Consider the following 18,759-nt stretch of genomic DNA (forward strand, 5'->3'; position numbering starts at 1 on the left):
CCTGTAGCTATTTCAGTTTTTCTTGATCTGGAAATTGTTTGCTTTTCATTGTCTGTTTTACTTTCTTGTATTAATATCAACAGTGTTTTATGCGTGGCCACAAAAAAAAAAAGGATTCCTGCTGCTGCAGCTGCTTGTCTATCTTACCTGTTATAATTAGTTTCATTTCAGGTAGCTCTAGTGCTATTTTTTTCAAGGTTTTTTAAAGGTTTTTAAGTTGCTGTTGCACCCTGTTGTTCTGTGCTTTTCACTGGACAATACTTCCCAAACCACTGCCTGCCCACAGCACTCTCATTGTACCCTAAACTTTTAGATGCTACAACAGAAGAGGCAGAAATATTAACGAAATCAGTATAATAATGGAATTATTATATGCAATAATGAAATTTTAAATATTTGTCACAGTAAACGTATTCTGATTGCTTGGAAGACATGTATGTAACACTACCTAAGATAATGAACATTTTTATTAGCATTCAGTAGGGGTTTTGTCACTAGACTCCTTTGGTTACTAATATTAATCATTGGTGGATCTACATAAATTTGTAACAGCTCAACAGCTCTGCCTCACCAAGGTTATTAATTGAAGAGGTGCTGATTGTGTTAAAAGGTGTTTCTGGTGAGCTGCATAGCTCTTGTTCAGTGTCCTTATTTCATGTTACCTGTTTTTCTAAGCTCCAAGAGAATCTGATTTTAGGAAATCTGCAGTGTTGTGGGAGAAGCACCTGAGTTCTCACCACAGTCAAACAAATGCTGTAGAAGTTAATATTTTATATGTACTTCTCTGTACTGCAGTGGTAAGTTTCTATCTTATTCTAATTTAAAATCCTATTAGTAACTTACAACTTCTGCTCAACAGTAATGTGCTTAAGCCATTTTTGTGTTGCATGTGTTGTCTGTGGGTTGTTACCTGTCAGGTACTTAAGTACCTGCAGCCTGTGGTGGGTCCACCAGGAAGTTCATGCTTCCTGGGACATGAGCATGCAGCTGAGGGGAAGGGTCTGGCTTCCCTCGAACTCACCTTTGGGAAGAAGGGCAGCATGGACTCACATTCTGGGCAGGAAAGAGAATTATCCAAGTAGAAAGGTTGCTGCTGCCTTTTTCTGGCTAGGAGTGTGAGGGGTGAGGTTGTTATGTTTGTTGCTTTGGTGAAGAGAAGGACCCATTCTGAACCTCTTCAGCAGAGCTACTGCAGCAACTCTGCACAGCTCTTGATGCCTTCTAAAATTAAATCCAGGATAAATAAAAATGTTTTCCCTGCTATTTAAGATGAAAAATCAAGACCATCTCTTGTGCTGTGAAACTCTCAAAGCTTTCACAATATAAACATGCAATGGACCAAAAAGTGTGCATGCATCAAAAAGGGAATTGTGGCTCTGCACAGGAAGTATGAATGGCCTTAAACTTTGTGTGTGGGGGCACAAATGGTTATGAGTAACTTACAGCAATATATAAAATACTTGTGCAACATGATGAAACTGATGAAGTGCCTGTGAAGTAGGAGATGTGAGACAAATGGACTGAATAGTTGATTTTTCACCTTTTTTGTGCAGCATTTACAAAGGCAAATGGATGGAGGAAAAAAAAAACAACCTCTTTCTGAAAAAGTACAAGTACAAGAGAGGTTGCCCTGCCTATTTTTTCATGATTTTTCTTCTGTAATACTCATTTGCTAGAACTTGGTCTTTTCAAAAAGGATTGTTTCCCTTCCCCTAAGTCTTCAGCCTAAAATAATGATGACTCAGCTAGGATTGGTGCGTATCCTAGTGTTAGCATAATCCATTGCTTGCTGGGAGCATTAGCATAACTATTTTGTTCCAGAAAATACAGCCTTCTCCTTTCCATAGCTGGGATAGAAATAAGCACTTTCCTACCTCCCTTCTAACCTGTGCCCTGTCATTTAGGAATAGGCATGGCCTGAAGAAGACTGCATTTCATTAATCACAGGGACTAGACAGACTGGGAGTCAATCCTGAAGCATGACAGCAGGTATAATGCAGTAGGAGTATTTAGGGGAGGAAGGAGAGTTCTGGCCACGTTCTGAAGGGTAAGGATAGGAACATTTATGTTTTATACAACTATTGGTATAATGGTGTTTTATGTACATCCATTTTATATACAAATTACCAAGTTCAACTAGATCTTTATTTTCAGTTTTCCCCTTAAAATGATTTTTTTTCACCATTGAAACTGCTGTGTCTTGTTACAAAATTCACTCTTTTCCTGAGGAAATGAGCTGACTGCCCTCACAAGATGTATATTTTAATTCTTGATCAGAATAAACCTGGTTAACTGACCTCCTAGGGGCTAACTGAAAGTAAAAACTAACCTCTTCCCAATCCTGAGCAGCTTCATTAAGTGCCACTGTTTCTTTATTTTGCAGTGCTTTAGCTATGCCTGTCTTTAATTAGACTCTGGTATGATGTATTCATAGCTGCTGAGCACTGCTGTGATAATCACAAGCTATTTTGTAAACAGGCTGACCCAGTTGCTGTATATATCCTATAGGGAGTGCAGCTATTGCCAGAACCTCTTACTATTGCAAGCCCTGCAGACAGGCAGAAGCTCACTTGCATGTGACTGTACTTTGTAATGGTGGAAAGAAAAAAAAACCCTCAGTCTTGCTTTCTGGCAGAGCTACCAGTGTGTCAAAATATCTGTGCTCTGCTCAGAAAAGTAATAATTTTAACCAAGTTTCTCCTAATGTGGAAAGAGTCTGTTCTACTCATTAAAACAGCATGCTGGGTTTACACAGCTCAGAGTGAAATGCACCTGAATTTCTCTAAGGTTTTAGATAAATGCTTTGTCTTGCTTGCCTTTGCTTCCCCAAGAGCAAAATTAGAATAATGATCACTTGGTGAACAGTGTCATGAGGTTAAGCTGCTTCCAGGCTGGGAGTTTACCCCAGGAGGACCCTGCCATGGGCAGCTTAGTCTGGCTCCTGGGGTAGCACTTGGAGCTCTGTTGTTTCAGAGGCATGGTTCTATGCAACAGCTGAGGACATTTTTAACACATAAGTGTGGTACAGTTCCTTTGTTTGCTGTTCTACTTTAGATGTTTAAAATGTCAAATGCTGAAAAAATCTTGGTTTGGTCAGAAAATAAAAATTTTAAAAAATCAGTTATTTTTTAAACTATAAATATTTTTGAAAATTTGAAGTATCTGTGTACATCTTCCTCTACCACTTTGAGTTTGAAGGCTATTTTAGGATAATTTAAAAAAAAAATCAACAAAGACTGAAAAGATTCACAAATTTAATGTTTTATGATTTTATGTTTTTGAAAATATTCACAAATTTGAAAGGCTGCTTTGATGAGGGAATGAGTGTGTTTTGTGTTCTTTTAAAGCAGAAAGGATAATATGCAAGGAGAAGAAATGCTATGGGGATCTCAGATCAATTTCCTTAAACTCAGTTCTCCTCTGTAACTAGTTGTGGAACTTCTTGTACAGTCCCTTGGCAGTAGATTCTGCAAAGAAAATCCTTCAAAGGGACATTCTGTGTTCATCATCTTGGTACTGAGTTGTGTAAGAGCAGAAACTCTTCCTGGTTAACCCTCTGTAGGTGCAGCATCATTTCTCTAAACTGTCCAAACAACAATGGAAAACTCAAAGGTTCTAACAAAAATTTAAGAGGAAAAAAGATTGTATGAGGCAAGTAAGAGAAAGCAGAAATTAGAACAATACCTTTATCATAAATCCTAGAGGTAAAACTTGAATTATGTGTGCAGGTCAGTTATTTCAAATGAATCTTTCTGTGCCTGCGCAGCTGGGGTAGCATGAAAAAAGGTGGTTTTGTCTTTTCACTTCTTTCTTCTTCTTCATGATGATGATGATGATATTATTATTATTATTATTATTATTATTATTATTATTATTATTATTATTATTATTATTATTATTATTGTCTTGAATACAAAGAGGAAGGAACAGACAGGAAAACATCTGAAACAATTTCTTGTGAAGGCAGAGCACAGCAGAGGACAGCAATAATGTGTTCAAATGGGGAGGAGCATGACTCTAGACAGATATTAGAGGGACATCACCACACTGGCTGGGAACTTATTTAGGGCTGTCTAAAGGGATAAATATGAAGTCAGCAGCATGATGATCATGACATCAAAGTGTCTTTATGCATACTGTGTTGAATTGTTCTGGGTGGAATACTGGGGAAAATTCCACAAAGTGAAATACTTGGAAAAACTGAGAAGATTCCCAAGAAGAGGGTTTGGTTTATGTTGGCTGAGCCAAGTGTTATAAAATATAGCACTGAGACCACTTCTCTCCTGGAGCAGGAGGAGGCAGACTGGATGAGCTAATACATTTTCTCATATCATAGCTAGGTCTTTGAAAACAAATCTCACCAAGAGCTAAAAGAGGATTTTTATATCCATTAGGGTTTCTGTCTCTGCTTGAAAGTACTTCACTTCATCCCAGGGCTCCTGAAGCTGTTTGTAAATATTTCATAGAGTTCAGAGGGTCTCTCTCACTTCAGTTGTTGTTTCTGTGTGTCTGATGTTTGCCTCATGGGCTGCTTCAGTAAATAGGCTTTTAATGGGTTTAGGAGCAAAAAGCACCTGAGGTCCAGAAAGCCTAAAAGCCATCCTACTGCCACACACAGTGGTGTGTTGCTGCAAATATGTAATTGTGAATGCATCACATCCCTCTGTTTTGCACTACAGTCTTGCCTGGATAAAAGTGAGTGGGTTCACTTGCCTCCCACCTTTCAAAACCAGATCTCTAAAATGTGATTCCAGGTTAAAACATCTCCAGAAGTGGCCTCACTTTAGAAGCTGCATAAATACTGAGGACCTCCAACTGATATCAGTGGGATTCACTTCTGTGTACAGGTAAATCCTTTGGCTGATAGTGGTCTCTTAAAGACAAATCCTCATCTCTCCAAGACTTTGTCATGTCTGTGCATGCCAAAGGCACTTCCCCAGTGACATTCCCCAGCCGGACCTGATGATCCCTGTGGGTTCCTTCCAGCTCAGCATACTGTGATTCAGTGTGGGTCAGAGTTGTGTAAGGCTCTCTGGGTGCCATGCATTGGTTTCTGCAGAGAAGAGAGCTTCAGTGGCCCTGGGAGAGCCTCATCCATGAGAGACTGTGCTGGCACGTGGGTGATGGTGACTTATTTACAACCAGCCACCACTATGGACAAGGTGAGACAAATTTCAAATTTCTATATTTGCATGCAAAGGAGCCTGTGCAACAGACAGCATCAAGCTACTGCTCAGAGTGTTTCTGAGGAGCAACAAGCAATGAGGGTATTGCATTCAGTATTGACCTGGCTGGTTAACATGAAGTTCATTGCATTTTTTTTTAATTATGTGTGGGTAAATATTGTTCATGAGCTCTAAACCTCACAAATGCTTTCTGAGTCAACAGCATAAACTGAAAAGTGAGAATTAGGCTACAGAATGTCAGGATTGTTACTGGCAACTAGAAAATAACCCTGTAGCCTCCTTATTTTTCTTCTTGTGCACTTATTTCTGCTTATATGCTACGATGCTTGCCAAAATACAGCTCTGTTGCCTGACACCAATAAAGCCAATGCATGGTCTGTCTCTGTATTTTCAAGCTAAGTTGTTTGATAGCATCTTCAAGTTAATTAATAAATATTATTGCCCTCTGAGGACAGATAGTAACGTATTGACTAGGCATGCAAACCACTTAAAAATCAGATTAAATGAAGACCTAAGCTGGAGTGATTGTCGTGGTTTCACCCGAGCTGGCAGCCGAGCCCCACACAGCCACTCACTCACACCCACCCCAGAGGGATCAGGGAGAGAACTGGAAGGATAAAAGGTGGAAAACTAATGGGCTGGGCTAAAGATAGTCTAATAGAGAAAGCAAAAGGCTGCACACACAAGAAAAGAAAAACAAGGAATTAATGCACTGCTTCCCATGGGCAGGCAGGAGTTCAGACATCTCCAGGAGAGCAGGGCCCCATGCCATGTAAGAGTGACTTGGGAAGAGAAATGCCATCACTCCAAAAATGATCCTTTCTTTTTCTCCTTCCTCCTTCCTCCTTCCCCCTCTTCCTTCTTTCCCTCACCTTTATATACCGAGCATAATGTCATATGGTCTGGAACATCTCTTTGTTCACTTGGGGTCACCTGTCCTGGCTGTGTCTCCTCCCAACCTCCCAGTCACCCTCAGCGTCCTCACCAGCCTCACAAAAAGCAGAAAAGGCCTTGGCTCTGTGTAAGCCCTGCTCAGCAATAACAAAACCATCTCTATATTATTAACCCTGTGTTCAGCACAAATCCAAAACACAGCCCCATACCAGCCACTGTGAAGAAAATTAATCCTCCCCTAGCCAAATCCAGCACAGTCATGTAGAACACCCCAGACGGGGGTAACCGAATTTATGTTTATGTACCCAAACAAATGTGTCTTCCAGAGAAAGAGGTCTCCTTATATCCAAAAGGAATAACCACATCCAAGAGCCTTCAGCAGAACTGCAAGGTTCAAGCAATCCACAGCATCAAAAGCATCGAGAGGCCATTGGCCACTGCCCCAGAAACTTTGCCTGTGGCCAAGGGCATACTCACAGGAATGAGGATAGAGCAACATGGTTAGGAGACTGTCCTAATTCCCACTTGCTTGGTGAGCAGCTTTCTTTTACAGGAGAGACTAAATGTCTTGAGGTTTGTGTTGTCTTGGTGGCAGTGAGGATTAAAAGACAAGGACAGATTATGAATGGTAATACTGACACTGTCAGCAAAAGACTCTGATGTTTAACATGCAAGACATGCATGTATTACAATAAAAGCATTCATTTACAGAGGTTATCCATCCTATCTGACCTATACCTGAAGAACAATAACTCTTAAAACTCCAGCAATGTGGAATATTGCCCTGAAAAACCTGATATGTCACCATGTTCTTGCTCTCCCACATCAAAGCTGCAGTTTCTGTATTTGATTCCTGTTATTGATTTAGATTTTTTAAACTCTTGAAATATCCTTTCTTCAGGCCAACACCAACCCTAATGGACTTTTTCTGCCCTGAGAAGAGGCTAGAAACTGAAAGGTGCAAGTTAGTATCTAAACTTTTATTAGATCAGAGATGTAGATAGTCACTAACATGTCTTTGAAGTGCTAGAGAATCAAATAACAGCAGATAGTCAGGCCTGGGGAAGCTCAGCTACTCTGGGTTTTATGAAGGAAAATCCTAAGACTGGAACATAATTGGAACAGTCATTTTCTGAACAGTAAAATGATTTGATTGAGGTGGTATCCTTTCCTGCCCTTTCTTGGAACACACTCAATCACATTAGTGGGGGGTTTTGTGCCTAAATGGGATGGGTTTGAGTTGTAAAATGTGATTATTCACACTGGAATAATAATAATGTGAGGCATATAGCACTGTTTAGTCCTTAAAGCTGATCAGCTTATCACTGTCCAACACAAAGGACTCAGATATCTGAACAAGCTGAATGTGTTAAAGCAGTGATGCTTTAAGTAAGGGATGCTATGGGAACAGGAGGGGCTGGACTAATCTTTGCAAACATGAGATGTGGTCCTGGTTTTAGTAAAGTACATCAGGCAGGAAAACCAGTGTTCCTTGCTCCTTTGTTTCCCTGTTTTCATCTGCTTCTCGTTTCCTAGGAGAGCTGCATCTTCTGCTCCAGTGTCTACTTGGACTGCATTCTCCCTCCATCTGATCTTTTACCCCATCCTTCCCCTTCCTTTTCCCCTGGCTGCCACTTCTGTTCCCTTCATAGTGGTTTCAGGGCTCCTGCTGTCACTTGAGAGTCCCTCAAATGCCACATAGGTGGGTATTTACACTGCTTTTGAATAAATGTTGGGTTTTTTCAGCTTCCCCCATAGGGACAAGAGTGAAGGCAGGAAGCAGCAGGGAGAACAGCACAGCACTGTGAGACAGCACTCACATGGTGGACCCCAAAGTCCCAATGTAGAATAAAATATTATTTTTATTATTATTATATTTATATAATTTTTATATATTTTTATTATATTATTTTTATATAAAATAAAATAAAGCTTGTTAGGTCAACATTGCTTTTAATGGTAGAATGAAAACTGAGTTAAGAATCTGGTGGATTCACATTTTTCTCCTTGTTTTCCCTACTCATGTTTTACTGGCACTCTCCACCCATCCTCATTGCTTCTACTCATGTATTTAACTCAGAGGCAAAGAGCTATGAAATTTCCATCAGCTGAAAAAATCACAGATAAGAGTGTTCAGCAGCAAAGTTCCAATCACCATCTGAATATTATCTAATTTCACACTGGAGGTATGAATGTTTCAGGTTTAGCAGTGTCACAGAATGATAAATGTCCTGAGCTAGTTCTCAGGAAGTTCCAAAGGAAACAATACATATGCTCTGTACTGGAATAGTTTAAAGTAAAGGACAAGGAAAAAAAAAAAAAAAAAGGAAAAAAAAAACAACCAAAAGGAAAAAGCAGCCTTGTTTTTTCTATTGCCTCAAAGTGGATCAATCAGACAGCAATTCCTAGAAAAATGAAAACGTAGAGTATATCTTAGAGTGGGAGAGAGAATAAACTGCTATAGATCCTAAAAAGCTGCAAAAGAAAAAAAATTATCTGGGTTATATCCTTAAAAATATCTCCTACATTCTTTTCCTGGAGAGCAAAGTAAATTTCTTAGGTGTGTATTATCTGGTAATCAAAAAATGACTGAACTCTAGACAACAGCCTAATTTTTGTTTTGCTTCATTTTGTTCTGCTTTTCTGTCCAAGGTAACAGGGAACACAACTGGTGTCATTAGAATATGTGTTTTTACAAATTACCAGACCTGTATTTCTGCTGTTATGACTGAGAATTTAAACCAGCACTTTCAAATGTTCATAGGCCAAGCACAAATGCTACAATTTGTAGGACAAATACTGTTTTTCAGTGCATGAAAAGGCTAAGCCGTTTCTGAAATATGGATAAATTTTAAGGGCACTTCAGACATCCTGAGTTGAAGGTGTATCAAATTTCCACACTACTTTAAAAAATCATATCAATTATCACACCAATATGCAAATCTTGTAAGTGTTTTGATTAAGAAAGTGGAAGGCTGGAGTTTTTTTGAGATACTGTCTTCTCTTAAGAGTATATCATAAAGGAGACCAAGATTAAGTTTCATCTAATATTTATTTTGGATATTCACATTTTGGAGCATTTGATGAAGATCTTATAAAGTTTTGGTGATCTGTCGTGGATTTTTTGGGTTGTTTGTTTGGGATTTTTGGCTTTTTTGTTGTTTGTTCCTTGGTGTTTTTTCAATTGGTTGGTTGGTTTGGTTTTGTTTGTTTGTTTTGATTTCTTTTTTTAAGAAGAGATGAAGTGTCCAAATGCTCACAATGAGACAGCTGCTCTCAGGTAATCATATATACATACATATATACATATACATTTTCTTACTGACTGCTTAAAAGATTGCCCTCTGAAAGTGCAGGTGTTGATTAGATCAGACAAATGTTCTGGTGGTGGGCAATCTAGGTGGAGAGTCTTGGTCTTTTCGTAGCTGGATTTGTTTTCTCACCCAAAAGCAAATTAATTTTAAAAATTCTGATGAGGATCAAACCCCAGTGCCTAACCAGGAGTTTGGTGGGAGGTGGCAGGTTTTACATTTACAAGTTTGCATTACCTGCTGCCATACTAGACAAACTGGCTGTGCTGCATTGCAGGAGTTAACCAGGCAGTGGCCCACAGATTTGATAGCAGAAACCTGCCTTTCACATCTAGGTTGTCATTTGATTTTGACCTATGTTGATCATGAAAGCTAGTCTCTGTAAAAGGTGTTGATGATATCAATTATCAGGAGATAGGATTTCATATCACTACGAAATAGCTACAGTTAATAACAATTTATCTTTCATCATGATGCATCAAGCAGAGAGACCAACTAGCCACCGTGTGAAGGAGTAAAAAATTCCATTTGTCACTAGGTTTGGATTCCCCCAATCAAAAGGAAAGTATAGTATGAGTAGCAGATTTTTGTCTCTTTCCTACACAACAATCTTTTAACGTAATTCTTAGGTTTTTGGTTTTTTTTAATCTCATTATTTCTGGAGGCATCTGCTGTGTTTCCAGCATTGGACATGACTGCTCAGTATTAGAACTGCAGCTCTTTGGTGGAACATCAAATGTGATAAGAAAGTCTAGCAGAATTCAAAGCGAATGCAAATCTACTGATAATAATCAGAACCTCAGAAGAAAGAGACCCAACACCACTAAAAGCAATGGGAAAGGTATTACAGATTGATAGTAGCCTACTAATTCCACTGCTGGGGTTATGCCCTGGACATAAATTGCTGGAGGAATAAAAAAAGGCTTTGACTACATTCTGTAGGGGGATAGAATATAAGAAAATAGTGTAGAAAGTAATCTTACCCTTAAGGAGTTGCAGCTGGGCCAATTATCAAAGATTAGGAACAGGCCTGACTTTAACAGGCCACAGCTGTAAGCAATGAGAAGAAGAGTGCTATAAAAGAGTGGGGTGGCTGGGTGCGAAGGGAATTGGAGTCACTTGGCTGCTTTGTGAAGGAGTCAGTGCTCTAAGGAGCTGCCCATGAGAAAACACCAGAAAGGTATGAAACTTTTGTGATAAGGAGACAACAGTATGGAACCCCTGCAATAAGATGACAACATTCTGTACACTGAGATTAGTTATCCCTTGCTAAAAACTTCATGGAAATGAATGGCCTTACTCTGTTAGTTAACATCTATTACTCTGTTGGCTTTTCCACAACAGGCTATGTGCTGGGAGAGCTATCTCCCTTTACCTCTGCCGCCTTTTCCTTCAGAGATCAGAGAGATTTGTCCCAGTGCTCAGTCCTCAGCATGGGTGTTATTTTCCAGAGTTTGTGAGCATGTTTTCACTACCATTACACATTCCCACTGCATAGCAGGAATTGCTGATAATTATCCTCTTCATTAATGTGGCTATTAGAGAGAAACTTCTAAACTTGGCCAACTGCTTAGTCTGTACGTTAGGTTCTTACATACTTGTGTAGCCTTTCTGTTGACTGCACTGCAGGGCTCCAGCCTTAGCAAACCCCAGGCTCCTCTCTTAGCAAGCATAGCCTGTAAAAAAATCAATTAAAATCCATTGAAATATTAAATTGAAGTTGCATTTATTTACCAGTTGCAACACTGCCAGTATTGAACTGCATTTGAAATGCTTTTCCACAGCGACGGCCTGCAGTGTGAAAGGTGAAATACAAACCTCAGTTCTCTCACCAGCACCAGTACGTTCAGAGCTTGTGTGGTTACATGTTCCCAGCTGAAGTGAAACAAAGATAAGGATCTTGCACTTGCAGCTTTCAACCTGGTGTATTTTAGCTGGCTACCATTAAATAGATCAGGCTGTGTTAGAACAGCCTTTCTCTCAAGTCCTGCTGCTGTTCTGGTCCATCAGCTTTTCTTTGCAATGCACCCAAATACAGCTGCCTTTTTTTTTATTTACAATTAAGACCTTTTCAGCAGGAAAGCAGTTTAAACCACCTGATTTAGCAGGTGTTTCATGCGTGTAAAGCAGCATTTCCATGGGTGTGGCAAGCAGGGATTAGGCACAGCTCGAGGGTGTACTTCAGATGGGAACACTGGGCCGCTCTGGGGAGAGCTCTGGGGACAGCAGTGGTGTCCCCCAGAAGGGGTCCCGATGTCAGAGCCAGACATCGGAGCAGATCCGGAGCCAGATCCGACCCTTCCTGGTGTGGAGCTCCGGTGTGAGCACAGCACAGCGGGCGCAGCCAAGGCCCGAGGGGCTGTCAGTGGGAAACCAGGCTGTGCTGTCGATCTTGGGGCTCGATTATTGCAGTTATCAGCGGGGTTACAGCCCGCAGGTGACTACGGCAGTGTTTAGCGTGCCTGTGGCTGTCGCACGCTGCGTGCCGGGGAGGATTCACCCCAGAGCCGCAGTGCTGCTGAGGGATGCCCGGCATCCCCTTCGTTCTCCTTTGAATTCCGCCGGCACCGCGGGTTTCCCCGCTGCCGGGAAGGACCCGCAGAGCCCCCGGCAGCGGTGTTCAACCGGGTGCCGCAGCCGGCTGTGCGCGGGACTCCTCCTGCCCCGGCATTCGCGGCTCCCGCTCCCTCTCCCGGGGCCGGCCCGGCGGGGGCGGCGCCGCCATTGCGCTCCCGCGCCGCCAGGGGCGCTGCGGCGGCGGCGGGCGGGGAGGGGGCGGGGCCCGAGCTCACGTCCGAGTTCCCAGGGCGACGGGACGGTCGCGCGGTGACGTCACGGTGCTTCCCGGTGACGCCAGGCGGGCCCATGCGCCGTGGCCGCGGCGATTCTGTGTGACGTCACGAGGCCGGCCGTGACGCGCCGGCGGCGCTGGGAGCGGGCCGGGACCGCGCTCGCCGCCCGCCCCTCGCACTACGGGTCGCGGCTGGGGCCGCCCCGGTGGCGGGGACGCGGCCGCCCCCCGGCCCCGCCCTCGCCCCGCCGCTCCGGCCCAAGATGGCGGCGCTGAGCAGCGGCGGCAGCGCCGAGGGGGCCTCGCTCTTCAACGGGGACATGGAGCCCGAGCCGCCCGCGCTCGGCGCCGGCTACGCGGGGGGCGGCAGCGGGGACCCGGCCATCCCGGAGGAGGTGAGGCCACGCGGCGGCCGCCCGCCCCCGGGGCTCGGGCCCGGCCGTGCCGGGGGCGGCCCGTGCCGGCGGGGGCAGGGAGCGGGGCCGCGGCGCGGAGGGGCGCGGGGCCCGGCCGGGCTGAGGGCGAGCCCCGCTCGGAACCGCGGGTGCCGCGTCCCGCCAAGGTGCTGTGTGGGGGTTGGCCATCGGTTCCCCCCGATGGCTTTGAAACACTCGAAATGCGTTTTAAAGCCGAGGCTGGGTTCGGGTCGCTCTGCGGACGTGCCTTTTGTGGAGGTTTTTTGCACAAAGCGTCTTAGGAAATGTTAACGGACAGGGCACCGTGCAGGCAGTGAGGATGTCAGGCCTCTGCTCGGTGTCTCTCTTACATACTTCCTGTGGTTTTGGGGCTTATTACTTAACTTCCCAATCCCACGGGGAGAGAGCGGTACTACCTGTTTTGCTGGGGCTGAAGTGCGAGTTGCGAACGCTTCTGAAATGTTTTCGGAAGGGGGAATAAACTGTGCGGCAACAACACAAGGTGCTTCGCAGATTCGAGCACTGTAGGCATCCAAGGCAGACCAACCTGCCAGATGCCATGCCTCGAGTCTGTTCTGGAGGTAAATACAGATGCCACAAGCTCTGCTGTTTTGTTCTCAGCCTGGCTGGAGTGCGTTTCAGCTCAGCTTTCCGTGGAGTGTCTGTGCAGTTGGTAGGAAACCTCTCGTCTCTGAGCAGCCTTGTGGCCCTGCGAGGAGCCCAGCCCACCTGGGAGCCTCTCCTTTCCAGCCTCCAGCAGGGAGAATGAGCTGGCTTGGACCAGCTACTCTCAGAGGGATCCAATTTGTTTCCCAAATCCCCAAAGACTGGGGGGGATTTATTTATCCATTTTATTTATTAATAGCGTACTGGATTACAGTGGAATTAGTGGGTTGGGAAGTTTGAGAAGTGCTAGAGCTCGTGCTGGGTAGATGGCCAGAAGGGAGAAGTAGGGAAAGAGTCTGTCCCTATGGATGTTTGCAAGATGTGAGGTTGATTCCCTCATCTAAAGGAGTTCCTGACTTACTTGCTTGCTGAAGGTAGGCAGAATTCAGCAGTACACATCTATTTTACACCTACCCAGCATGGTGATTAAACACCTTGAGTAATGCCAGTCCAGTCTGAACTTTCCTGAGTAAGGAGAAACTCTCAGCTGGTTGGGAAACCCAAACACCTGAAGAGTGGGCTTTAACAAGTGCATGCTTTTAGCAGCAAAGTGAGGCTAAAAATCTTCTGAATTTCTCAGTTATTTCTGTCATTAAAAAAAATATGGAATTAATCCAATAACTAGTTTATATTGTGGCCCTTGAAACAATAACACAATATAGCTGAGCTGCTTAAACTGAAGTATAGGAGACAAAAGAGGGAAAAGAGTGGCAGGAGGCAAGAATTTTTTAAAAAAAAACCATTTTCATTAAAAAATTTGTGTTTGTGAAACTACTCTAAATCACTTGAACTTCAAAAATGCTTGAGACTGTGTCAGTCATTAGATTTGATTCCAAATGGTAAATTACATAGTGTGGCTGCTTCTGCTTCCATCCTGGATGAGGCAGAGATAAGTGGTCCAGCACGAGGAACACCTGCTGAGCAGAAGGGTTGATGGGTTGTCAGTACTGGTGTGAGTATTTAGGAAGTGTGTGGGGGATAGTCTTGTATTATTTAAAAACAAACTTATTCTGCATTGGAAATAGTGAAACACATGGGTCTCAAGGCAGAGCTGGTTGTAGAGTTTTTATTTTCTGATGTGGTTTTGTTCTGTAGTTAACTAGTTCTTCCTCAAGTTGTAGGTAATTATGTTTTGTTTACTGTATAAGTGCACCTATGACTTCACCTAAACCTGTACCTTAATGAAGTTCAAGCCCAAAAAATTGCTGACACAGTTAAAATGGAAACTATCCTTAATACTAAAACAAGCCAACCTAAAGTGGAAGGCAAGTTCAAAGTGACAGAAGTCAGAGAAATACTGAAGTGCTTGTAACTGACTCATGGCTGTAATGTAAGTACATGTTCTAGTGTTTTGTTTCATTGTTTCAAGACAAGGTAAACCCGGGCTTTAAAGGTAACCTTGCTGTGGAAGCCTGTCAAGGAGCTTGACCGTACTTATTTAAGGTAATACCTGAAAAGGTTTCAGCTCCTACAGTCTTTAGGGAAATGCAGTCCTGATTTCCAGAAGGCAGACCTTCAGTCCTGCACTCAGTTTCTGCTTTTAAAAGGGGAGCAGAGAAGAATTTCTGACAGCTGTTGAAGTCATCTTATGCACCTTACTTGTATGTTAGAGCCCTCTGGTACACGAGGTGTTCTGTATTGGGATTGTAATCGAGTGCCCTGTGTTGGTTACAGCTCCTTCACTGTCCCTTATGAATTCTCAAGGGTTGGGGCTTTGAAAAACAAATATAAGCCATATTGTTCAACTCAGTTCTTAATCAAATAGTGAATTTTTACCTTTAAAAGTTGTTTTGGTAGCCTAAGTGCTGTAACTAAAAATCTTCTAATAATGAGTATTGCTAAATCTTTTTCCCCCGATATTAAAATTCAGAGTTGGTTGGGGTAGTTGTCCATGCAGTCATAAAAAAGATACAGGAAATGGCTACTTCTTGGAGACAGAAGGATTTGGGAAGAGTAGGGGCAAGTGCATTTAGAAGAAATTTGTTCCTCTTCCACTCCCTGTTTGGTTGCTGGGGCTGGGAGGCCTCGGATGCGAGCTGGTGTCCGCACGCACAGAGGTTGGCTTCTTCCCCAGCATGAGTTCTCAGGACAAGATTGTTTGGATGGAAGGTTTTCAGAGCATTACAGGGTTGTTGATAGAGTAAGGAGTGTGTGATAGCTGGGAGGAAAGGTTCTGCTCTTGTTGCTAGAGATTATTTACACCAATATTAAATAATTCAAATGGGATTTTCTGTACTCGGAGCTTTGTACCTTAAACTGCTCTTTGTAAGACAAAAATTACTTTGAAGGCTGTGAGGTGAGGGCCTGAGCTGCTGGATGGCTGTTTTCTAGGCAGCAATGCTGGAGTTTATCCTGCATGAATAATAGTTATAAATTTAGAAACCTTAATCCTATGAAATAGATTTAAGAGTAAAATGGAGAATGGATGAAAAGGCACCTCTAACCTCACAATATGAAGTAAGTGATGTGTTCTCCTAATGTAATGTAGGTACATGAAGTAAAAGTGGGGTTGATTCTGTTGCAGTAACATTTAGGGAACCTATGGTGCTGGGTATTAGAGTGTCTATTTCTCTAAAGAGTTTGACAGTAAACATGCTACTTATTTGGAAACTTGAAACCATATGAGTGGTTTTTTACTTCATTGCTTTTGTAGTTTTGGGAATACGTTTTATGTTCAATCTCAATTACGTTTCTGTGCATTAGTATTCAGTGAGTGAAGTAACTTCATAGTCTGTGAATGACATCCTATTTAATTGTGAGGACAGGTTAAAGTGGAGCTGGATGTGAAGCATCTTGTAGCTAATATTCTGCAGTAGTTTATCTCAAAAGATAAGTTAAATAGTTGTTTCTTTTACATAGCATGGGAAAGGCCATGGTTAATACTGTCTGACTTTGGGTCTCAGCTTTAAGAAATGCATGGTCTGGCTGAGGGGAGTCTAGAGCAGAATACTAGCAGTGAGATAAAATCTGGAAGGTCAGAGTTTGAAGAAAGACTCAGTGAAATCTGAAGTTGTTGAAAAAAGACTTGGAAATTGTCAAATCTGATGCAAAGAAGAATGCAAATAACTCGTTTGTCAGGCTTGTGGTGGTTACTGCCAGAAGTAGTGAGTTTATGTGGCAGCAGAGGAGATGGTTCCATGTTACTATGAGATGTTGTTCTTTATGGCTAGGAATAGTGAAGCATGACAATAGACATTCTGAACTTATTTATAAGCTCATTAATAGACTGTTGATTAATAGAGTGTCACCTCAACAGGCAAACATATATCAGGAGTGATGGGGGAAAGTTGATCCAGGTGTAAAAAAAGACAATTACTTTGGTAACCTCTCATCTTTTTTTTCCTTAGGGTTTTTATGATTTATTTCTGGCAAGGTGGATCGAACATTAGAACACAACCTTGAAATACTTAGGTTTACTGGGGATAGTAGAGATTTCTACTTAAGGTGTTTTTCCCAAAAGGGAATAGGATTAGCAGCTCTGTCCTGTGGTAGCTTGTTTGATTACACAAAACTTGCTTAATAGTGTGGTGGCTCCTTCTGGAAAGTTGTGATGTCTTGGTAAGCTTGTTTCTTATCTCTGTGGATATCCACAAACTGGTTTGGAACAAAATGTTTAGTACTGGTTGTTTTTTTTCTTGACTTACAGTCTTCTTAATTCCCATTTATATTTTGTTGTAGTTGTTAAACTCAAAGACCTCTTATTTTTAAAGCTATTCTAATAATACCCTCCTTGACACTTGTTTAGCCAGGAGTGGCAACTCTTTTGTTGCATGAAGTTAAAAATACTGTAGACCAAATGCATTTTGGGTTTTGGCTCTTTTTTTTATTTGGTTGGGGTTTTTTTAATGCAGATATCTTTTGACGGCATCTTTTAACATAAACTGGTCTTTTAACATAAACTGATAACCCCCAAGTTTTCTTAAGGCTGCAATATTCCACTTTGTAACAAATCTGTAGTTCACTTTAATTAATTGTTATATCTGTTGAAAAATTGAATGCATTAAATATTTTGGAGGGAATTTGATTTAGAAAGAAATCTAATTTTATTTGTACTTAGAAGGGAAACAAAAGAAGGTTTTGACTGATCATGGAATTATTAATGCTCTTCCAGTCTAGCCTTCCAATGAAGGTATTTCAGGTTTAATGGAGGGGGGTTTCTGAAACACAGTTTTGGCCAAGTGCAAGTTTTATTTTCAGTTTGAACCACTGGCTTCTGAAGGGTGATGAAATGTACAATGTATCAGAAATGCCCTGTCATAATTGTAGTCCCTGTGGTGTCTGCTGCTCCCTGTCCCTGCAGTTTGAGCTCAGTCAATCAAATGGTGCTCTGACACCCAGAGCTGCAGGTTTTGCCCTTTGCTGTGCCCAGGTCACTTTTCTCAGCCAGACCTACTCCCTTGTGCCCACTTGGTGCCACACAGGTCCTGTCCTGAATTGACTCCACTCACTGGTGCTGAAGGAAATCAGCATTGCTTTTGCTGCAGTAGTTTTCTGCAAACTCAGTGAGTGGAATCTCCTCAACATGAGGAGTACCCAGTGAGTTCTAAAATGAAGTGAGACACTAAAGGAATGTGGTATGGGGGAGTAGTGGTAGTATGGTATGTGTGTGTGTATCCCCTTTTCTGTTTGGTTATTATAAATAATCTTTGTCCCATAAAACTCCACTGGAGCCTGAATTTATATATTTGAATGAGAAGTTGTGCTCAGAGGCTTCTTTAGCTGGACTTGTCAGGTTTAGGTCCTGACACCTCAGACTTTACGGTCTTGAGCTCCCCCTCCCAGGTTGTAACAATCTTCCTTGGTCTCTCTGGAGCCCTTCTGAGCATGCCTTTTACAGAAATAGGATTGCATGCCATAGCTCTGCCAGGGATGTGAAGGTGTCTGTGAGCTTCTTGTGCAGCAAGTGTACGTTTCCAACAGCCTTGACCACGTGAGAGTTCTGGGTACAGTATTTCGTTTTGTGAGGTGTGAGATGGTTTTCATCATTTTCAACTGTTCACACATCTGTGTGTGAACACAGCTACTTTCTCACAGCTAGTGCAGGATACAGAAGTCAGCATGCAATATATGGGTTCTCTTGCTTCAGCTTTTTTATTCCGCTTGCTCTTGAGCTTTTGGGGCGTACAATGAAATCCTCCCAATCCTCCCTCCTGTGCACAGCTTCTTTCCAAGACGTTGAAATATGTATTCATTCAACTGATTCTCCCTTCTGTGGCCAGTGCTAGAGGGCTGGTTGATGCAGAATTACATGCCTTTTCTTCTTTTTTTCTCCTGCTTAAGCCCCTTGCTGCAAGTGTTTGGTTTGTTGCACCTTTTTAGCATTTGTGAATTTTGGAGGAGCAGCAACAGTGTCTTTCTTTATTCTGTTTCTAATTACATTTTAGGAATGTGGACCCTGGCAAAAAAGAGTAAAACAGGCAAAAACCCTTCTCTTTGACTGAAGGTGCTGCTGGTTCAGGCAGGAGTTTTGAGGGAGCAGTGCTGCCAGTTATCAT

General features: G+C 42.4%; 1 protein-coding gene across 1 annotated transcript in view; it reads left to right on the forward strand.

Moving 5' to 3' along the window:
• The first annotated feature begins 12,394 nt into the window (after positions 1 to 12,394).
• Positions 12,395 to 18,759, forward strand: part of BRAF (B-Raf proto-oncogene, serine/threonine kinase) — a 79,937-nt gene continuing 73,572 nt past the window's right edge. The window contains exon 1 of the mRNA XM_030959337.1: positions 12,395 to 12,577. Coding sequence (XP_030815197.1) covers positions 12,446 to 12,577 — 132 coding nt within the window. The 5' untranslated portion in view covers positions 12,395 to 12,445. The remainder of the gene's footprint in view (positions 12,578 to 18,759) is intronic.

This window comes from Camarhynchus parvulus, chromosome 1A (genome assembly GCF_901933205.1).
Source record: "Camarhynchus parvulus chromosome 1A, STF_HiC, whole genome shotgun sequence".
Classification (NCBI taxonomy): domain Eukaryota; kingdom Metazoa; phylum Chordata; class Aves; order Passeriformes; family Thraupidae; genus Camarhynchus; species Camarhynchus parvulus.